The following is a 19,331-nucleotide window of genomic DNA, read 5'->3' on the forward strand; positions in this document are numbered from 1 at the left end:
CAAATTAACAAAGAGAATGGCTACTTTTCTTATTTAATTACATTTTATAGATAATGTTATAACGAAACGCATCAGCATCGAATCTAAATTCAATTTGCATTTCCAATGCAGTGACGTCACATGTAAGAATGTTAAGGTTCAGATTGAAAATGAGCTTGTTTAGCTGTAACTTTCTTTTCTTGAACCTGTTTTCCTGTGTTTTTAGTCATTTTATTATGAATATGACCACCGTGCAGCTCTTCAGCACCGGTGCCTCACAGCAGAGGCCGGTTCCAATCCCGGCTGGGGCCTTTCTGTGAGAGTGGTTGTTCGGCTCTGTGTGGCTCCTGTGATGGACCCGTCCGGGTGTACCTACCCCCCCTGCGACCCTGAGTTGGACTCAACGGGGATAGAAAATGGATGGATGGATGGTAAACTCCAGAGTGGGGCTAAACTCGGATCAGCAGTTTCCACAGTTTGACCAGAAAGTGGCACCAAAGAGCGCATTGTTCATCCTCCTCCACAGAAGAAGAAATAGGTCACAGTGCGCATGCGTTTCAGAGCACCCTGCAGTCAGTAAGGACACTATGGTCCAGGTTCGGTCCGGTTCAGTCAGGCTGTGAACCTCATGTTCAAGCTGCTCATCCAGAGGCTCCGGCCTCTTCGCGGGCCGCCACGCCTCCTCTCTGCCGCCTCGGCTCGCTCCATCAGCGGCTTCCCTCCGCGGCTGCCCGCGGCTCAGGTCCGCAGCACCTTCGTGGATTTCTTCCGGGAGAAACATGGACATCTACTGGTTCCGTCCTCTCCGGTCCGACCGAGGGGAGACCCCAGCCTGCTGTTCGTCAACGCCGGCATGAACCAGGTCTGTGTGGATCCATGTGTTCCGGTCCGGTCCGGTCCGGTCCGTATGTACTCAGACATTTAGAGATAGAAGTCCTGTCAGAGGGAATTACCGCTGGTGTCACAGATGGTACCGGTTCTCTGATTGTAAAGTTTAACTCATCAGAACTTAATAAAACCAGCAAAACACATGACGTATTACACACTGTGAAAAACTAAGTGAACCCCCGATCCAGCAGCAGTGAGTGTAAAACTAAGTGAACCCCTGATCCAGCAGTGTAAAGGTGTGATCGGTTAATCAGAGCATCGATCAGTTAATCAGAGCATTGATCAGTTAATCAGAGCATTGATCAGTTAATCAGAGCATTGATCGGTTAATCAGAGCATCGATCAGTTAATCAGAGCATCGATCAGTTAATCAGAGCATTGATCAGTTAATCAGAGCATCGATCAGTTAATCAGAGCATCGATCGGTTAATCAGAGCATCGATCGGTTAATCAGAGCATCGATCAGTTAATCAGAGCATCGATCAGTTAATCAGAGCATCGATCAGTTAATCAGAGCATTGATCAGTTATTCAGAGCATCGATCAGTTCATCAGAGCATTGATCAGTTAATCAGAGCATTGATCAGTTAATCAGAGCATTGATCAGTGAATCAGAGCATTGATCAGTTAATCAGAGCATCGATCAGTTAATCAGAGCATTGATCAGTTAATCAGAGCATTGATCAGTTAATCAGAGCATTGATCAGTTAATCAGAGCATCGATCAGTTAATCAGAGCATCGATCAGTTAATCAGAGCATTGATCAGCAGCTCCTGGCTGCTCCTTACCTTCTGAATTCCTGTGGACGTAGTAAGGGTTCACTTATTTTTTGGACAACCCCGTACATGTTTGTCTCACACTTTTGGAATTGATGAAAATCCTTCCAGCCTAAGGTCTTGCTGACCGTGTGTTGGTCTCAGTTTAAGCCGATCTTCCTGGGAACCGCAGACCCCAGCAGTGAGATGGCCTCGTATCGCCGAGTGGTCAATAGCCAGAAATGCGTCCGAGCTGGCGGCAAACACAACGACCTGGAAGACGTGGGCAGAGATGTCTACCACCACACCTTCTTCGAGATGCTTGGAAACTGGTCGTTTGGAGACTACTTCAAGGTGGGGGGCAACTAACTGTGTACTTTAAGATGGAAGTAGCTGTGGTTTCCAGGGGCGGAGCCTCAGTAGCTGGTGTCCCTGTGTGTTCAGGAGGAGGCGTGTCAGATGGCGTGGAGTCTCCTCACTGAGCATTATGGGATACCTGCAGACAGACTGTATGTGTCTTACTTTGGCGGGGATGCAGCCTCGGGGTTACTGGCTGACGAGGAGACACGACACATCTGGCTGGACATGGGGTAGGTCCACACCTGTCTGCAGCCAAGGTTCTGGTTGGTTTCTGCTCAGCTGACCAGGTCTCTCCTCCTCAGGGTCCCGTCTGCTCATGTCCTGCCATTCGACCTGAAGGACAACTTCTGGGAGATGGGGGACACGGGCCCCTGTGGCCCCTGCACAGAGATCCACTACGACCACGTGGGGGGCCGAGACGCTGCCGCACTGGTCAATGCAGACAGTCCAGATGTTGTTGAGATCTGGAACCTTGTCTTCATCCAGTACAACAGGTCTGTGTGCACACCTGGATTTAAGATTTCCTTAGACTGGTTCAGACCTGTTCAGTCCACATCAGACCGGTTCAGTCCACATTAGACCGGTTCAGTCCACATCAGACCGGTTCAGACCATTTCAGACCGGTTCAGACTGGTTCAGTCCACATCAGACCGGTTCAGTCCACTTCAGACCGGTTCAGTCCACATCAGACCGGTTCAGACCATTTCAGACCGGTTCAGTCCACATCAGACCGGTTCAGACCATTTCAGACCGGTTCAATCCACATCAGACCGGTTCAGACTGGTTCAGACCGGTTAAGTCCACATCAGACCGGTTCAGTCCACTTCAGACCGGTTCAGACCATTTCAGATTTCCTTAGACTAGTTCAGACCGGTTCAGTCCACATCAGACCGGTTCAGTCCACATCAGACCGGTTCAATCCACATCAGACCGGTTCAGACTGGTTCAGACCGGTTCAGTCCACATCAGACCGGTTCAGTCCACTTCAGACCGGTTCAGACCATTTCAGATTTCCTTAGACTAGTTCAGACCGGTTCAGTCCACATCAGACCGGTTCAGTCCACATCAGACCGGTTCAGTCCACATCAGACCGGTTCAATCCACATCAGACCGGTTCAGTCCACATCAGACCGGTTCAGACCATTTCAGATTTCCTTAGACTAGTTCAGACCGGTTCAGTCCACATCAGACCGGTTCAGTCCACATCAGACCGGTTCAGACCATTTCAGATTTCCTTAGACTAGTTCAGACCGGTTCAGTCCACATCAGACCGGTTCAGACCATTTCAGATTTCCTTAGACTAGTTCAGACCGGTTCAGTCCACATCAGACCGGTTCAGTCCACATCAGACTGGTTCAGTCCACATCAGACCGGTTCAGTCCACATCGGACCAGTTCAGACCATTTCAGATTTCCTTAGACTAGTTCAGACCGGTTCAGACCGCATTAGACCGGTTCCCAGGGTCGGTCTTTGGGTCCAGTGGCTCAGTTGTCGGTCCGTTTCAGGGAGCTGGACCAGAGTCTGCAGCTGCTTCCCCGGTTCAGTGTGGATACCGGGATGGGGTTAGAGAGGCTGGTGAGCGTCCTGCAAGGGAAACGATCCAACTACGACACGGACCTGTTCAGGTCGCTGCTGGACGCCATCCATCAGGTACACAGAGGTGTGCCGCCCACAGGGCGAAGGTTACCGTGGGTACGGCTCTGCTGCCATAGTAACCAGTCTGCTGTGTCCTCAGAGGTCGGGGGTGAGGCCATACGGCGGCAGGACGGGGGCAGCAGATGGGGGGCAGGTGGACTTGGCCTACAGAGTCGTGGCCGACCACATCCGGACTTTGTCGGTCTGCATCGCTGACGGAGTTCATCCCGGCATGTCAGGAGCCGAGTGAGTCCCCGACCAACAGCTGGCAGCGCTGTCAGGTATCGGATGGGTTGTTGATCTGTTTCTGTTTGTCAGGTTGGTGCTGAGGAGGATTCTGCGGCGGGCCGTTCGGTTCTGTGTCGAGGTCCTGCAGGCTCCGCAGGGGGCGCTGGCCAGTCTGGTTCCCACTGTCACACAGATACTGGTAAAAACACTTCCCATAATGCCTCTGAGCAGTGACATGTGATCACTGATCCAGGACCAGTCGAACAGAACCTGGAGCAAAGAGCCCAGCAGGAAGAGAAGAAAATATGACCGATTGATTGGCTGGTTGGTTAGTTAGCTGAGTGACCGGTTGATTGATTGGCTGGTTGGTTAGTTAGCTGAGTGACCGGTTGATTGATTGACTGGTTGGTTGGCTGGTTGGTTAGTTAGCTGAGTGACCGGTTGATTGATTGACTGGTTGGTTGGCTGGTTGGTTAGTTAGCTGAGTGACCGGTTGATTGATTGACTGGTTGGTTGGCTGGTTGGTTAGTTAGCTGAGTGACCGGTTGATTGATTGACTGGTTGGTTGGCTGGTTGGTTAGTTAGCTGAGTGACCGGTTGATTGATTGACTGGTTGGTTGGCTGGTTGGTTAGTTAGCTGAGTGACCGGTTGATTGATTAATGTATTCTTTGGTTGGTGGATTATTGACTGTTTGATTGATTGACTGGTTGGTTGGCTGGTTGGTTGGTTATTGACTGGTTGGTTGGTTATTGACTGGTTGATTGATTGGCTGGTTGGTTGGTTATTGACTGGTTGATGGATTGACTGGTTGGTTGGCTGGTTGGTTGGTTATTGACTGGTTGATGGATTGACTGGTTGGTTGGTTATTGACTGGTTGATTGATTGACTGGTTGGTTGGCTGGTTGGTTGGTTATTGACTGACTGGTTGGTTGGCTGGTTGGTTGGTTATTGACTGGTTGATTGATTGACTGGTTGGTTGATTATTGACTGGTTGATGGATTGACTGGTTGGTTGGCTGGTTGGTTGGTTATTGACTGACTGGTTGGTTGGCTGGTTGGTTGGTTATTGACTGGTTGATTGATTGGCTGGTTGGTTGGTTATTGACTGGTTGATGGATTGACTGGTTGGTTGGTTATTGACTGACTGGTTGGTTGGCTGGTTGGTTGGTTATTGACTGGTTGGTTGGTTATTGACTGGTTGATTGATTGGCTGGTTGGTTGGTTATTGACTGGTTGATGGATTGACTGGTTGGTTGGTTATTGACTGGTTGATGGATTGACTGGTTGGTTGGTTATTGACTGTTTGATTGGTTGGCTGGTTGGTTGATTGATTGACTGGTTGGTTGGCTGGTTGGTTGGTTATTGACTGGTTGGTTGATTGACTGGTTGGTTGATTATTGACTGTTTGATTGGTTGGCTGGTTGTTCCCCCTCTCTTCTGGCAGGGTGAGGTGTATCCGGAGCTGTACCGGGAGGCTGATCGGGTGAGTGTTCGGGATTGTCAAAGTGTGACTGGGCTGTAGCTGAATGCTGTAACAGGAGGTTGTCATCAGCGGCGCCTCTTTTGCAGATCATGGACGTGATCAACGAGAACGAGGTTCACTTCCTGTCGTCTCTGCAGCAGGGCAGCCGGCTGATCCGGCGCACTCTCAGCAAAAAGGACTACAGACATGGCTTCTTTCCTGGTTAGTTCTGCTCTGGCTGTGGCTGATGATAGACACTCGGTTCTTATCTCGATGATGTATTGGATGCAGGTGCGTTTCCTCACTGAGGGGATGTGTGTTGTCATCTGTTACCTGTTCTGTCTACGCTGTTTCAGCCTCGGTGGCGTGGTCTCTGCACCGGGATCTGGGTTTTCCTCTGGACCTGGTGGACCTGATGTTGGAGGAGAGGGGGGTCCAGGTGGACCGTCAGGAGCTGGACCGACTCATCGCAGAGAACCAGAAGGTGGGGCTTTCCTTTTGGTGTTCTGAAATAAAAACAATCTGCTGTCGGGTCCAGCTGTATGTGGACTACTGCTCCCATGATGCATCTGATTATTTGAACTGAGTAACATGAAGGTAGAGGATCGTATTATCCTGTCAGAGGAGGTCTGCTTTTACATCTCGAGGATGCACAAACTGAGATGAGGAAGGACGCAAAGAGACAGGAGGGAGGAGGCGAGGGAGGAGGCGAGGAGACAGGAGGGAAAAGATGAGAAGGGAGGGAGGAGGCGAGGAGACAGGAGGGAGAAGATGAGAAGGGAGGGAGGAGGCGAGGTAGGAGGTGAGGAGACAGGAGGGAGAAGATGAGAAGGGAGGGAGGAGGCGAGGAGACAGGAGGGAGAAGATGAGAAGGGAGGGAGGAGGCGAGGAGACAGGAGGGAGAAGATGAGAAGGGAGGGAGGAGGCGAGGAGACAGGAGGGAGAAGATGAGAAGGGAGGGAGGAGGCGAGGTAGGAGGTGAGGAGACAGGAGGGAGAAGATGAGAAGGGAGGGAGGAGGCGAGGAGACAGGAGGGAGAAGATGAGAAGGGAGGGAGGAGGTGAGGAGACAGGAGGGAGGAGACAGGAGGGAGAAGATGAGAAGGGAGGGAGGAGGTGAGGAGACAGGAGGGAGAAGATGAGAAGGGAGGGAGGAGGCGAGGTAGGAGGTGAGGAGACAGGAGGGAGAAGATGAGAAGGGAGGGAGGAGGCGAGGAGACAGGAGGGAGAAGATGAGAAGGGAGGGAGGAGGCGAGGAGACAGGAGGGAGAAGATGAGAAGGGAGGGAGGAGGCGAGGTAGGAGGTGAGGAGACAGGAGGGAGAAGATGAGAAGGGAGGGAGGAGGCGAGGAGACAGGAGGGAGAAGATGAGAAGAGAGGGAGGAGGCGAGGTAGGAGGTGAGGAGACAGGAGGGAAAAGATGAGAAGGGAGGGAGGAGGCGAGGAGACAGGAGGGAGAAGATGAGAAGGGAGGGAGGAGGCGAGGAGACAGGAGTTGGCATGTTGAGGAGGAGGCAATCTGCACTTTCTGTCTAAAACTGGAATCCCAGGGAGCAGATGATGTCACTGATGACCTCACACACCTGTAACAGGTGGCGTCGGAGCTGCAGGCAGGTGCACAGTCCCAGCTGATGTTGGACGTCCTGAGCCTGGCAGAGCTGCAGCGTCTCAGGGTTCCTCACACCGAGGACAACCTTAAATACCAGTACGGCCTGGATCAGGGCCGATACGGTACGGTCCCACAGGTAACTCGCTCTGATTGGTTCATAGCAGTCGTCTGACACCTCCCTCCTCTCAGTGTTCCCAGCATGCCGTGCGACAGTGGTGGCGCTGTATGACGGTCAGACCCTGGTGGCGGAGGTCTCTGAGGGTCAGCGCTGCGGGGTTATTCTGGACCACACCTGCTTCTACTCTGAGCAGGGGGGGCAGTCACATGACCAGGGCTACTTCACCCGGGACGGGCTGCAGGTGAGCTGAGTGCTCGCAGGAAGTGCATCATGGGAAGAGGACCTGACTCCAGGTGTGTTCTGTTCTCAGGATGTTCTGTTCTCTGTGGAGGCCGTGGCCCGGGCCGGGGGCTACGTGGTCCATCAGGTGACTGCAGCCGACACCCTGAAGACCGGCGACCAGGTGCAGCTGCACCTGGACCAGGTAAGACCCAGGATGGGTCCAAGAAGCAGGTTGAGTTCAAATAGAACCACCAGAACCCTCTGTCTGTCTTAGGCCCACCGGATCGGCTGCATGGTGAAACACACGGCGACCCACATCCTGAACTTCGCTCTGAGGAAAGTTCTGGGTCCGGCGGTCCACCAGAGGGGGTCTCATGTGTCAGCTGACCGCCTGCGGTTCGACTTCAGTGTCAAGGTGCAGACCCGTTACCCAGGTAACCAAGATAACAGTTCTGCTGGTTCTGATGATGGTTCTCCTCAGGGTTCCCTCTGCGTCGCTCAGCTGCAGCAGGTGGAACGCTGTGTCTGTGACATCATCTCAGCCAATCAGATCGTCCACAGCGGGGAGCTTCCTCTGCAGAAGGCGAGGAGCATCAGGGGGCTGAGGGCGGTGGACGAGGTGAGCCGAGTCCGCTGTCTCACCCACGGACTCACCCGTTAACTCACCCGTTAACTCACCCGTTAACTCACCCGTTAACTCACCGGTTAACTCACCCACTGACTCACCCGTTAACTCACCCGTTAACTCACCTGTTAACTCACCCGCTGTCTCACCCGTTAACTAACCCGTTAACTCACCCACTGACTCACCCGTTAACTCACCCGCTGTCTCACCCGTTAACTCACCCGCTGTCTCACCCGTTAACTCACCCACTGACTCACCCGTTAACTCACCCACTGACTCACCCGTTAACTAACCCGTTAACTCACCCACTGACTCACTCGTTAACTCACCCACTGACTCACCCGTTAACTAACCCGTTAACTCACCCACTGACTCACCCGTTAACTCACCCGCTGTCTCACCCGTTAACTCACCCGCTGTCTCACCCGTTAACTCACCCACTGACTCACCCGTTAACTCACCCACTGACTCACCCCTTAACTCGCCTGTTAAGTCACCCGCTGTCTCACCCGTTAACTCACCCGCTGTCTCACCCGTTAACTCACCCACTGACTCACCCGTTAACTCACCCACTGACTCACCCGTTAACTCACCCACTGACTCACCCGTTAACTCACCCACTGACTCACCCCTTAACTCGCCTGTTAACTCACCCGCTGTCTCACCCGTTAACTCACCCACTGACTCACCCGTTAACTCACCCACTGACTCACCCGTTAACTCACCTGTTAACTCACCCGCTGTCTCATCCGTTAACTAACCCGTTAACTCACCCACTGACTCACCCGTTAACTCACCCGTTAACTCACCCGCTGTCTCACCCGTTAACTCACCCACTGACTCACCCGTTAACTCACCCGCTGTCTCACCTCATGTCTCACCTCATGTCTCACCCGCTGTCTCACCCGTTGTCTCACCTCATGTCTCACCCGCTGTCTCACCCGTTGTCTCACCTCATGTCTCACCTCATGTCTCACCCGCTGTCTCACCCGTTGTCTCACCTCATGTCTCACCTCATGTCTCACCCACTCTCTCACCCGCTGTCTCACCCGCTGTCTCACCCGTTGTCTCACCCGCTGTCTCACCCGTTGTCTCACCCACTCTCTCACTCACTCTCTCACCCACTCTCTCACCCACTCTCTCACCCGTTGTCTCACCCGTTGTCTCACCCACTCTCTCACCTCATGTCTCACCCGCTCTCTCACCCGCTCTCTCACCCGTTGTCTCACCTCGTGTCTCACTCACTCTCTCACCCACTCTCTCACCTACTCTCTCACCCGCTGTCTCACCCGTTGTCTCACCCGTTGTCTCACCCACTCTCTCACCCGTTGTCTCACCCACTCTCTCACCCACTCTCTCACCTACTCTCTCACCCGCTGTCTCACCTCGTGTCTCACCCACTCTCTCACCCACTCCCTCACCCACTCTCTCACCCGCTCTCTCACCTCATGTCTCACCCGCTCTCTCACCTCGTGTCTCACCCGCTCTCTCACCCACTCTCTCACCCGCTCTCTCACCTCGTGTCTCACCCACTCTCTCACCCACTCTCTCACCCGCTCTCTCACCCACTCTCTCACCCGCTGTCTCACCCGCTCTCTCACCCGCTCTCTCACCCGCTCTCTCACCCGCTGTCTCACCCACTCTCTCACCCACTCTCTCACCCGCTCTCTCACCTCGTGTCTCACCCACTCTCTCACCCACTCTCTCACCCACTCTCTCACTCACTCTCTCACCCACTCTCTCACCCACTCTCTCACCCGTTGTCTCACCCGCTGTCTCACCTCATGTCTCACCCACTCTCTCACCCACTCTCTCACTCACTCTCTCACTCACTCTCTCACCCACTCTCTCACCCGCTCTCTCACCTCGTGTCTCACCCACTCTCTCACCCACTCTCTCACCCACTCTCTCACCCACTCTCTCACCCGCTGTCTCACCCACTCTCTCACTCACTCTCTCACCCACTCTCTCACCCGCTGTCTCACCCGCTCTCTCACCTCGTGTCTCACCCGCTCTCTCACCTCGTGTCTCACCCGCTCTCTCACCCGCTCTCTCACCCACTCTCTCACCCACTCTCTCACCCACTCTCTCACCCGCTGTCTCACCCGCTGTCTCACCCACTCTCTCACCCGCTGTCTCACCCACTCTCTCACCCGCTCTCTCACCCGTTGTCTCACCTCGTGTCTCACCCGGTCTCTCACCCACTCTCTCACCCGTTGTCTCACCCACTCTCTCACTTCATGTCTCACCCGTTGTCTCACCCGCTCTCTCACCTCATGTCTCACCCGTTGTCTCACCTCGTGTCTCACCCACTCTCTCACCCGTTGTCTCACCTCGTGTCTCACCCACTCTCTCACCCGTTGTCTCACCTCGTGTCTCACCCACTCTCACCCACTCTCTCACTCACTCTCTCACCCACTCTCTCACCCGCTATCTCACCCGCTCTCTCACCTCGTGTCTCACCCGCTCTCTCACCTCGTGTCTCACCCGCTCTCTCACCCGCTCTCTCACCCACTCTCTCACCCGCTCTCTCACCCACTCTCTCACCCACTCTCTCACCCGCTCTCTCACCCACTCTCACCCACTCTCTCACCCACTCTCTCACCCGTTGTCTCACCCGCTGTCTCACCTCATGTCTCACCCACTCTCTCACCCACTCTCTCACTCACTCTCTCACTCACTCTCTCACCCACTCTCTCACCCGCTCTCTCACCTCGTGTCTCACCCACTCTCTTACCCACTCTCTCACCCACTCTCTCACCCACTCTCTCACCCGCTGTCTCACTCACTCTCTCACTCACTCTCTCACTCACTCTCTCACCCACTCTCTCACCCGTTGTCTCACCCGCTGTCTCACCTCATGTCTCACCCACTCTCTCACCCGTTGTCTCACCTCATGTCTCACCCACTCTCTCACCCACTCTCTCACCCACTCTCTCACCCGTTGTCTCACCCGCTCTCTCACCCGCTCTCTCACCCACTCTCTCACCCACTCTCTCACTCACTCTCTCACTCACTCTCTCACTCACTCTCTCACCCACTCTCTCACTCACTCTCTCACTCACTCTCTCACCCACTCTCTCACCCACTCTCTCACCCGTTGTCTCACCCGCTGTCTCACCTCATGTCTCACCCACTCTCTCACCCGTTGTCTCACCTCATGTCTCACCCACTCTCTCACCCACTCTCTCACCCGCTGTCTCACCCACTCTCTCACTCACTCTCTCACTCACTCTCTCACCCACTCTCTCACCCACTCTCTCACCCGTTGTCTCACCCGCTGTCTCACCTCATGTCTCACCCACTCTCTCACCCGTTGTCTCACCTCATGTCTCACCCACTCTCTCACCCACTCTCTCACCCACTCTCTCACCCGTTGTCTCACCCGCTCTCTCACCCGCTCTCTCACCCACTCTCTCACCCGCTGTCTCACCCACTCTCTCACCCACTCTCTCACCCACTCTCCCACCCACTCTCTCACCCGCTGTCTCACCCACTCTCTCACCCGCTGTCTCACCCACTCTCTCACCCGCTGTCTCACCCGCTGTCTCACCCACTCTCTCACCCACTCTCTCACCCGTTGTCTCACCTCATGTCTCACCCACTCTCTCACCCACTCTCTCACCCGCTCTCTCACCCGCTGTCTCACCCACTCTCTCACCCGCTGTCTCACCCACTCTCTCACCCGCTCTCTCACCCACTCTCTCACCCGCTCTCTCACCCGCTGTCTCACCCACTCTCTCACCCACTCTCTCACCCACTCTCTCACCCGCTCTCTCACCCGCTGTCTCACCCACTCTCTCACCCACTCTCTCACCCACTCTCTCACCCGCTGTCTCACCCACTCTCTCACCCACTCTCTCACCCACTCTCTCACCCGCTGTCTCACCCACTCTCTCACCCGCTGTCTCACCCGCTGTCTCACCCACTCTCTCACCCACTCTCTCACCCGTTGTCTCACCTCATGTCTCACCCACTCTCTCACCCACTCTCTCACCCGCTCTCTCACCCGCTCTCTCACCCACTCTCTCACCCGCTGTCTCACCCACTCTCTCACCCACTCTCTCACCCACTCTCTCACCCACTCTCTCACCCGCTCTCTCACCCGTTGTCTCACCCACTCTCTCACCCACTCTCTCACCCGCTGTCTCACCCGCTGTCTCACCCACTCTCTCACCCACTCTATCACCCGTTGTCTCACCTCATGTCTCACCCACTCTCTCACCCACTCTCTCACCCACTCTCTCACCCGCTCTCTCACCCGCTGTCTCACCCACTCTCTCACCCGCTGTCTCACCCGCTCTCTCACCCGCTCTCTCACCCACTCTCTCACCCGCTGTCTCACCCACTCTCTCACCCACTCTCTCACCCACTCTCTCACCCGCTCTCTCACCCGTTGTCTCACCCACTCTCTCACCCACTCTCTCACCCGCTGTCTCACCCACTCTCTCACCCGCTCTCTCACCCACTCTCTCACCCGCTGTCTCACCCACTCTCTCACCCACTCTCTCACCCACTCTCTCACCCGCTGTCTCACCCACTCTCTCACCCGCTGTCTCACCCGCTGTCTCACCCACTCTCTCACCCACTCTCTCACCCGTTGTCTCACCTCATGTCTCACCCACTCTCTCACCCGCTCTCTCACCCGCTCTCTCACCCGCTCTCTCACCCACTCTCTCACCCACTCTCTCACCCACTCTCTCACCCACTCTCTCACCCGCTCTCTCACCCGTTGTCTCACCCACTCTCTCACCCACTCTCTCACCCGCTGTCTCACCCACTCTCTCACCCGCTGTCTCACCCACTCTCTCACCCACTCTCTCACCCGCTCTCTCACCCGCTCTCTCACCCACTCTCTCACCCGCTCTCTCACCCGCTGTCTCACCCACTCTCTCACCCGCTCTCTCACCCACTCTCTCACCCGCTGTCTCACCCACTCTCTCACCCGCTGTCTCACCCGCTGTCTCACCCACTCTCTCACCCGCTGTCTCACCCGCTGTCTCACCCACTCTCTCACCCACTCTCTCACCCGTTGTCTCACCTCATGTCTCACCCACTCTCTCACCCGCTCTCTCACCCGCTGTCTCACCCACTCTCTCACCCACTCTCTCACCCACTCTCTCACCCACTCTCTCACCCGCTGTCTCACCCACTCTCTCACCCGCTGTCTCACCCGCTGTCTCACCCACTCTCTCACCCGCTGTCTCACCCGCTGTCTCACCCACTCTCTCACCCACTCTCTCACCCGTTGTCTCACCTCATGTCTCACCCACTCTCTCACCCACTCTCTCACCCACTCTCTCACCAGCTCTCTCACCCGCTGTCTCACCCACTCTCTCACCCGCTGTCTCACCCGCTCTCTCACCCGCTGTCTCACCCACTCTCTCACCCACTCTCTCACCCACTCTCTCACCCGCTCTCTCACCCGTTGTCTCACCCACTCTCTCACCCGCTGTCTCACCCGCTGTCTCACCCGCTGTCTCACCCGCTGTCTCACCCACTCTCTCACCCGTTGTCTCACCCGCTGTCTCACCCACTCTCTCACCCGCTGTCTCACCCGCTGTCTCACCCACTCTCTCACCCACTCTCTCACCCGTTGTCTCACCTCATGTCTCACCCACTCTCTCACCCACTCTCTCACCCACTCTCTCACCAGCTCTCTCACCCGCTGTCTCACCCACTCTCTCACCCGCTGTCTCACCCGCTCTCTCACCCGCTGTCTCACCCACTCTCTCACCCACTCTCTCACCCACTCTCTCACCCACTCTCTCACCCGCTGTCTCACCCACTCTCTCACCCACTCTCTCACCCGCTGTCTCACCCGCTGTCTCTCGGTGTGCTGACTTGTCCCTGCAGGTGTATCCCGACCCGGTCCGGGTCGTGTCTCTGGACGTTCCGGTCTCTGAGCTGCTGGTCGGTGGAACAGACAGAGAGACGTCTGTGGAACTCTGCTGTGGAACGTGAGACTTGAGCCACCTGCTTACTGTACACCTGCCGTCTTTCTGCTGATTTACCTTTATCCCTCTTTACCCGCCCACATCTGTCCAGATGTTCAGCTACTCACTTGTTGATAGAACTTGAACCTTCAGCTCCCAGGTGATCAAATGCCGTCCGGCTGCTGATCACTCAGGAGTCCTCTGATCCATTTTAATGAGAGACTATTGATAAAACTTCAGAGGGCGAGGTAACGAGCGCCGTAACGTCACGCCACACCTGTGACACATTAAGCTGATGTAACGTGGCGCCGTAACGTTTCTGCAAGAAGGTTAAAGTAAAGTCACCAGATGTGAATAACCAGAACTCACTGTAGCACCTGTGGAAGGAGCATCGATCAGGCGTGTCTCAGCCGTGTCTCAGCCGTGTCTCGGCCGTGTCTCGGGCGTGTCTCAGCCGTGTCTCGGCCGTGTCTCGGGCGTGTCTCAGCCGTGTCTCGGGCGTGTCTCAGCCGTGTCTCGGGCGTGTCTCAGCCGTGTCTCGGGCGTGTCTCGGGCGTGTCTCAGCCGTGTCTCGGGCGTGTCTCGGGCGTGTCTCGGGCGTGTCTCGGGCGTGTCTCAGGCGTGTCTCAGCCGTGTCTCAGGCGTGTCTCAGCCGTGTCTCAGGCGAGTCTAAGGCGTGTCTAAGGCGTGTCTAAGGCGTGTCTCAGCCGTGTCTCAGGCGTGTCTCAGGCGTGTCTCAGGCGAGTCTAAGGCGTGTCTAAGGCGTGTCTAAGGCGTGTCTCGGGCGTGTCTCAGGCGTGTCTCAGGCGTGTCTCAGGCGAGTCTAAGGCGTGTCTAAGGCGTGTCTCAGCCGTGTCTAAGGCGTGTCTCAGCCGTGTCTCAGGCGTGTCTCAGCCGTGTCTCAGGCGAGTCTAAGGCGTGTCTAAGGCGTGTCTAAGGCGTGTCTCAGCCGTGTCTCAGGCGTGTCTCAGCCGTGTCTCAGCCGTGTCTAAGGCGTGTCTCAGCGGTGTCTCGGCCGTGTCTCGGCCGTGTCTAAGGCGTGTCTCAGCCGTGTCTCAGGCGTGTCTCAGGCGTGTCTAAGGCGTGTCTAAGGCGTGTCTAAGGCGTGTCTCAGCCGTGTCTCAGGCGTGTCTCAGCCGTGTCTCAGCCGTGTCTAAGGCGTGTCTCAGCCGTGTCTCAGGCGTGTCTCAGCCGTGTCTCAGCCGTGTCTCAGGCGTGTCTCAGGCGAGTCTAAGGCGTGTCTAAGGCGTGTCTAAGGCGTGTCTCGGGCGTGTCTCGGGCGTGTCTCGGGCGTGTCTCGGGCGTGTCTCAGGCGTGTCTCAGCCGTGTCTCAGGCGTGTCTCAGCCGTGTCTCAGGCGAGTCTAAGGCGTGTCTAAGGCGTGTCTAAGGCGTGTCTCAGCCGTGTCTCAGGCGTGTCTCAGGCGTGTCTCAGGCGAGTCTAAGGCGTGTCTAAGGCGTGTCTCAGCCGTGTCTAAGGCGTGTCTCAGCCGTGTCTCAGGCGTGTCTCAGCCGTGTCTCAGGCGAGTCTAAGGCGTGTCTAAGGCGTGTCTAAGGCGTGTCTCAGCCGTGTCTCAGGCGTGTCTCAGCCGTGTCTCAGCCGTGTCTAAGGCGTGTCTCAGCGGTGTCTCGGCCGTGTCTCGGCCGTGTCTCGGCCGTGTCTAAGGCGTGTCTCAGCCGTGTCTCAGCCGTGTCTCAGGCGTGTCTCAGGCGTGTCTAAGGCGTGTCTAAGGCGTGTCTAAGGCGTGTCTCAGCCGTGTCTCAGGCGTGTCTCAGCCGTGTCTCAGCCGTGTCTCAGGCGTGTCTCAGGCGAGTCTAAGGCGTGTCTAAGGCGTGTCTAAGGCGTGTCTCAGCCGTGTCTCAGCCGTGTCTCAGCCGTGTCTCAGGCGTGTCTAAGGCGTGTCTAAGGCGTGTCTCAGCGGTGTCTCAGCCGTGTCTCAGGCGTGTCTAAGGCGTGTCTCAGGCGTGTCTAAGGCGTGTCTAAGGCGTGTCTCAGGCGTGTCTCAGGCGTGTCTCAGCCGTGTCTCAGGCGTGTCTCAGGCGTGTCTAAGGCGTGTCTCAGGCGTGTCTCAGGCGTGTCTCAGCCGTGTCTCAGCCGTGTCTCAGGCGTGTCTCGGCCGTGTCTCAGGCGTGTCTAAGGCGTGTCTCAGCCGTGTCTCAGGCGTGTCTCAGGCGTGTCTCAGCCGTGTCTCAGCCGTGTCTCAGGCGTGTCTAAGGCGTGTCTAAGGCGTGTCTCGGGCGTGTCTCGGGCGTGTCTCGGGCGTGTCTCAGGCGTGTCTCAGCCGTGTCTCAGGCGAGTCTAAGGCGTGTCTAAGGCGTGTCTCAGCCGTGTCTCAGGCGTGTCTCAGGCGTGTCTCAGGCGAGTCTAAGGCGTGTCTAAGGCGTGTCTCAGCCGTGTCTAAGGCGTGTCTCAGCCGTGTCTCAGGCGTGTCTCAGCCGTGTCTCAGGCGAGTCTAAGGCGTGTCTAAGGCGTGTCTAAGGCGTGTCTCAGCCGTGTCTCAGGCGTGTCTCAGCCGTGTCTCAGCCGTGTCTAAGGCGTGTCTCAGCCGTGTCTCAGGCGAGTCTAAGGCGTGTCTAAGGCGTGTCTAAGGCGTGTCTCAGGCGTGTCTCAGCCGTGTCTCAGGCGTGTCTCAGCCGTGTCTCAGGCGAGTCTAAGGCGTGTCTAAGGCGTGTCTCAGGCGTGTCTCAGCCGTGTCTCAGGCGTGTCTCAGCCGTGTCTCAGGCGAGTCTAAGGCGTGTCTAAGGCGTGTCTAAGGCGTGTCTAAGGCGTGTCTCAGCCGTGTCTCAGGCGTGTCTCAGCCGTGTCTCAGGCGTGTCTCAGCCGTGTCTCAGGCGAGTCTAAGGCGTGTCTAAGGCGTGTCTAAGGCGTGTCTCGGCCGTGTCTCGGCCGTGTCTCGGCCGTGTCTCAGGCGTGTCTAAGGCGTGTCTAAGGCGTGTCTCAGCCGTGTCTCAGGCGTGTCTCAGGCGTGTCTAAGGCGTGTCTAAGGCGTGTCTAAGGCGTGTCTCAGCCGTGTCTCAGCCGTGTCTCAGGCGTGTCTCAGCCGTGTCTCAGCCGTGTCTCAGGCGTGTCTCAGGCGAGTCTAAGGCGTGTCTAAGGCGTGTCTAAGGCGTGTCTCAGCCGTGTCTCAGCCGTGTCTCAGCCGTGTCTCAGGCGTGTCTAAGGCGTGTCTAAGGCGTGTCTCAGCGGTGTCTCAGCCGTGTCTCAGGCGTGTCTAAGGCGTGTCTCAGGCGTGTCTAAGGCGTGTCTAAGGCGTGTCTCAGGCGTGTCTCAGGCGTGTCTCAGCCGTGTCTCAGGCGTGTCTCAGGCGTGTCTAAGGCGTGTCTCAGGCGTGTCTCAGCCGTGTCTCAGCCGTGTCTCAGGCGTGTCTCGGCCGTGTCTCAGGCGTGTCTAAGGCGTGTCTCAGCCGTGTCTCAGGCGTGTCTCAGGCGTGTCTAAGGCGTGTCTAAGGCGTGTCTCAGCCGTGTCTCAGCCGTGTCTCAGGCGTGTCTAAGGCGTGTCTAAGGCGTGTCTCGGGCGTGTCTCGGGCGTGTCTCGGGCGTGTCTCAGGCGTGTCTCAGGCGTGTCTCAGGCGTGTCTCAGGCGTGTCTCAGGCGTGTCTCAGCCGTGTCTCAGGCGTGTCTCAGGCGTGTCTCAGGCGTGTCTAAGGCCGTGTCTCAGGCGTGTCTCAGCCGTGTCTCAGCCGTGTCTCAGCCGTGTCTCAGCCGTGTCTCAGGCGTGTCTAAGGCGTGTCTAAGGCGTGTCTAAGGCGTGTCTCAGCCGTGTCTCAGCCGTGTCTAAGGCGTGTCTCAGCCGTGTCTCAGCCGTGTCTAAGGCGTGTCTCAGCCGTGTCTCAGCCGTGTCTAAGGCCGTGTCTCAGGCGTGTCTCAGCCGTGTCTCAGCCGTGTCTCAGCCGTGTCTAAGGCGTGTCTCAGCCGTGTCTCAGCCGTGTCTAAGGCGTGTCTCAGCCGTGTCTCAGCCGTGTCTCAGCCGTGTCTCAGGCGTGTCTCAGGCGTGTCTCAGGCGTGTCTAAGGCGTGTCTAAGGCGTGTCTAAGGCGTGTCTCAGGCGTGTCTCAGCCGTGTCTCAGCCGTGTCTCAGCCGTGTCTCGGCTGCTCCTAACAGGAGTTTCTGTGTGTGTTCAGCCATCTGCTGCAGACCGGCGCCATTGAAGATCTGGTGATTGTCTCAGAGAAACAGCTGGTGAAAGGAATCAGTCGGATCATCGCCGTGACGGGACAGGATGCATCACAGGTCAGTTCACACATGATCACATGATCAGACCCTCTGACATCATAAAGGAATGAGGTGATGAAGGCAGATCTTCTCCTTTGTGTCCTCTGTGCCTCAGGCTCGGGAGGCAGGGTGGGTTTTATCTCAGGACGTGGACTCCCTGTCAGCCAGACTCTCAGGCTCTGGCCCGTCCAGCCTCGACTCTGCCCAGCGACTCTCCAAGGAGGCCAGCCTCTTGTCTGATGTAAGCAGACTACCCATGATGCACTGCAGCCACTGAGTTCATGGTAAATTGTGATGTATAACCATGGGCCATGTCTGACAGGCTGTAGATAACACACCCATCCCCCAGTGGCAGCGCCGAGAACTGCAGGGTCGCCTGAGAGCGCTGCTGAGGACCAGCAACACTGTCATCAGGAAACTGGAGACCAGAGAGGTGAGAACACACCTGACACACACCTGAGATGCATACAGAGCTGTGACACTCTTACTGTGTGCTGCTGCTCTCATGCTTTGTTCAGGCCACAATCAGAGCTCAGGTTCTGTTGGAGAAGAACGGCAAGAAGGAGCTGCTGGTGGACTCTGTGGAGACGGACTCTCTGTCGGTGCGTAGAACCGGACCTCTGGTCGGTGTAATGTGGTGAACAGGGTTTCAGATTTCACAGAACGTTTTATTTGTCTGTGAGTACGAGGTTCTGGTTCTGATCCGGTTCTGCGTTTCAGGTTCTAATGAAGACGGTGAACCAGCTAAGTTCAGCTGCTCCTAACAGTCATGTGATGCTGCTTGCTCACCAGAGGCATTCTGGGAAGGTCCTGTGTGCCTGTCAGGTTCCCAAGGTAACGCCACTCACCTGTTGATTACATCACAGGAGGGCGGGGCCTGTTTGAATCTGCAGGTTATCAGAGTTAAACGAACATTAACGTTGAAATGATTTCATCTCAGAGAATCAGAGTTTAGAATGAAGCCATCTGATTGGCTGTTCCCTCCTCTGCAGGACTCGCCGGCCCTTGCTGCGTCCGACTGGGCCGTGGCGGTGTGCCGCCACCTTGGGGGGAGTGCTGGGGGCTCGACACTGGTTGCCAAGGGAACAGGAAGTAGCAGTGACATCACTGAGGCCCTGAAGTGGGCCAATGACTTTGCCAGCCAGAAAAATCAGTGATGATGTCAGAGCAGGTCAGCTGCGCCCACAGCTTGCTCTCATTGGACGGCTGGCTCATGTGACGTGTATTTATGAATGTGAATATTTCTTTGTTTTAGAAGAAATAAAATCCAAACTCAGTCACTTATTTATTTAAGTTTTTTTCTGAC

At 56.2% G+C, this 19,331-nt stretch overlaps 1 protein-coding gene across 2 annotated transcripts; it reads left to right on the plus strand.

The window, feature by feature from the left end:
- Positions 1–496: 496 nt before the first annotated feature.
- Positions 497–19,309, plus strand: aars2 (alanyl-tRNA synthetase 2, mitochondrial (putative)). Of its 2 annotated transcripts, XM_072383988.1 has the most exons (22): positions 497–841; positions 1,787–1,975; positions 2,066–2,211; positions 2,284–2,475; positions 3,487–3,631; positions 3,717–3,862; positions 3,935–4,043; positions 5,289–5,327; positions 5,414–5,528; positions 5,663–5,790; positions 6,898–7,036; positions 7,104–7,273; positions 7,343–7,456; positions 7,529–7,669; positions 7,736–7,873; positions 13,736–13,839; positions 17,935–18,043; positions 18,141–18,266; positions 18,348–18,458; positions 18,544–18,627; positions 18,746–18,859; positions 19,018–19,309. In XM_072383988.1, exons 1-22 carry the CDS (start codon positions 608–610, stop codon positions 19,180–19,182), a joined length of 2,958 nt encoding a protein of 985 aa, XP_072240089.1. In that variant the 5' UTR covers positions 497–607; the 3' UTR covers positions 19,183–19,309. The 2 variants fall into 2 exon arrangements, with proteins under 2 accessions (XP_072240089.1, XP_072240090.1); XM_072383989.1 differs by lacking the exons at positions 3,487–3,631; positions 3,717–3,862 and having other exon boundaries at positions 499–841.
- The last annotated feature ends 22 nt before the right edge of the window (positions 19,310–19,331 follow it).

The sequence above is a fragment of the Leuresthes tenuis genome, unplaced genomic scaffold (genome assembly GCF_036924035.1).
Source record: "Leuresthes tenuis unplaced genomic scaffold, fLeuTen1.0.hap1 SCAF_4, whole genome shotgun sequence".
Classification (NCBI taxonomy): domain Eukaryota; kingdom Metazoa; phylum Chordata; class Actinopteri; order Atheriniformes; family Atherinopsidae; genus Leuresthes; species Leuresthes tenuis.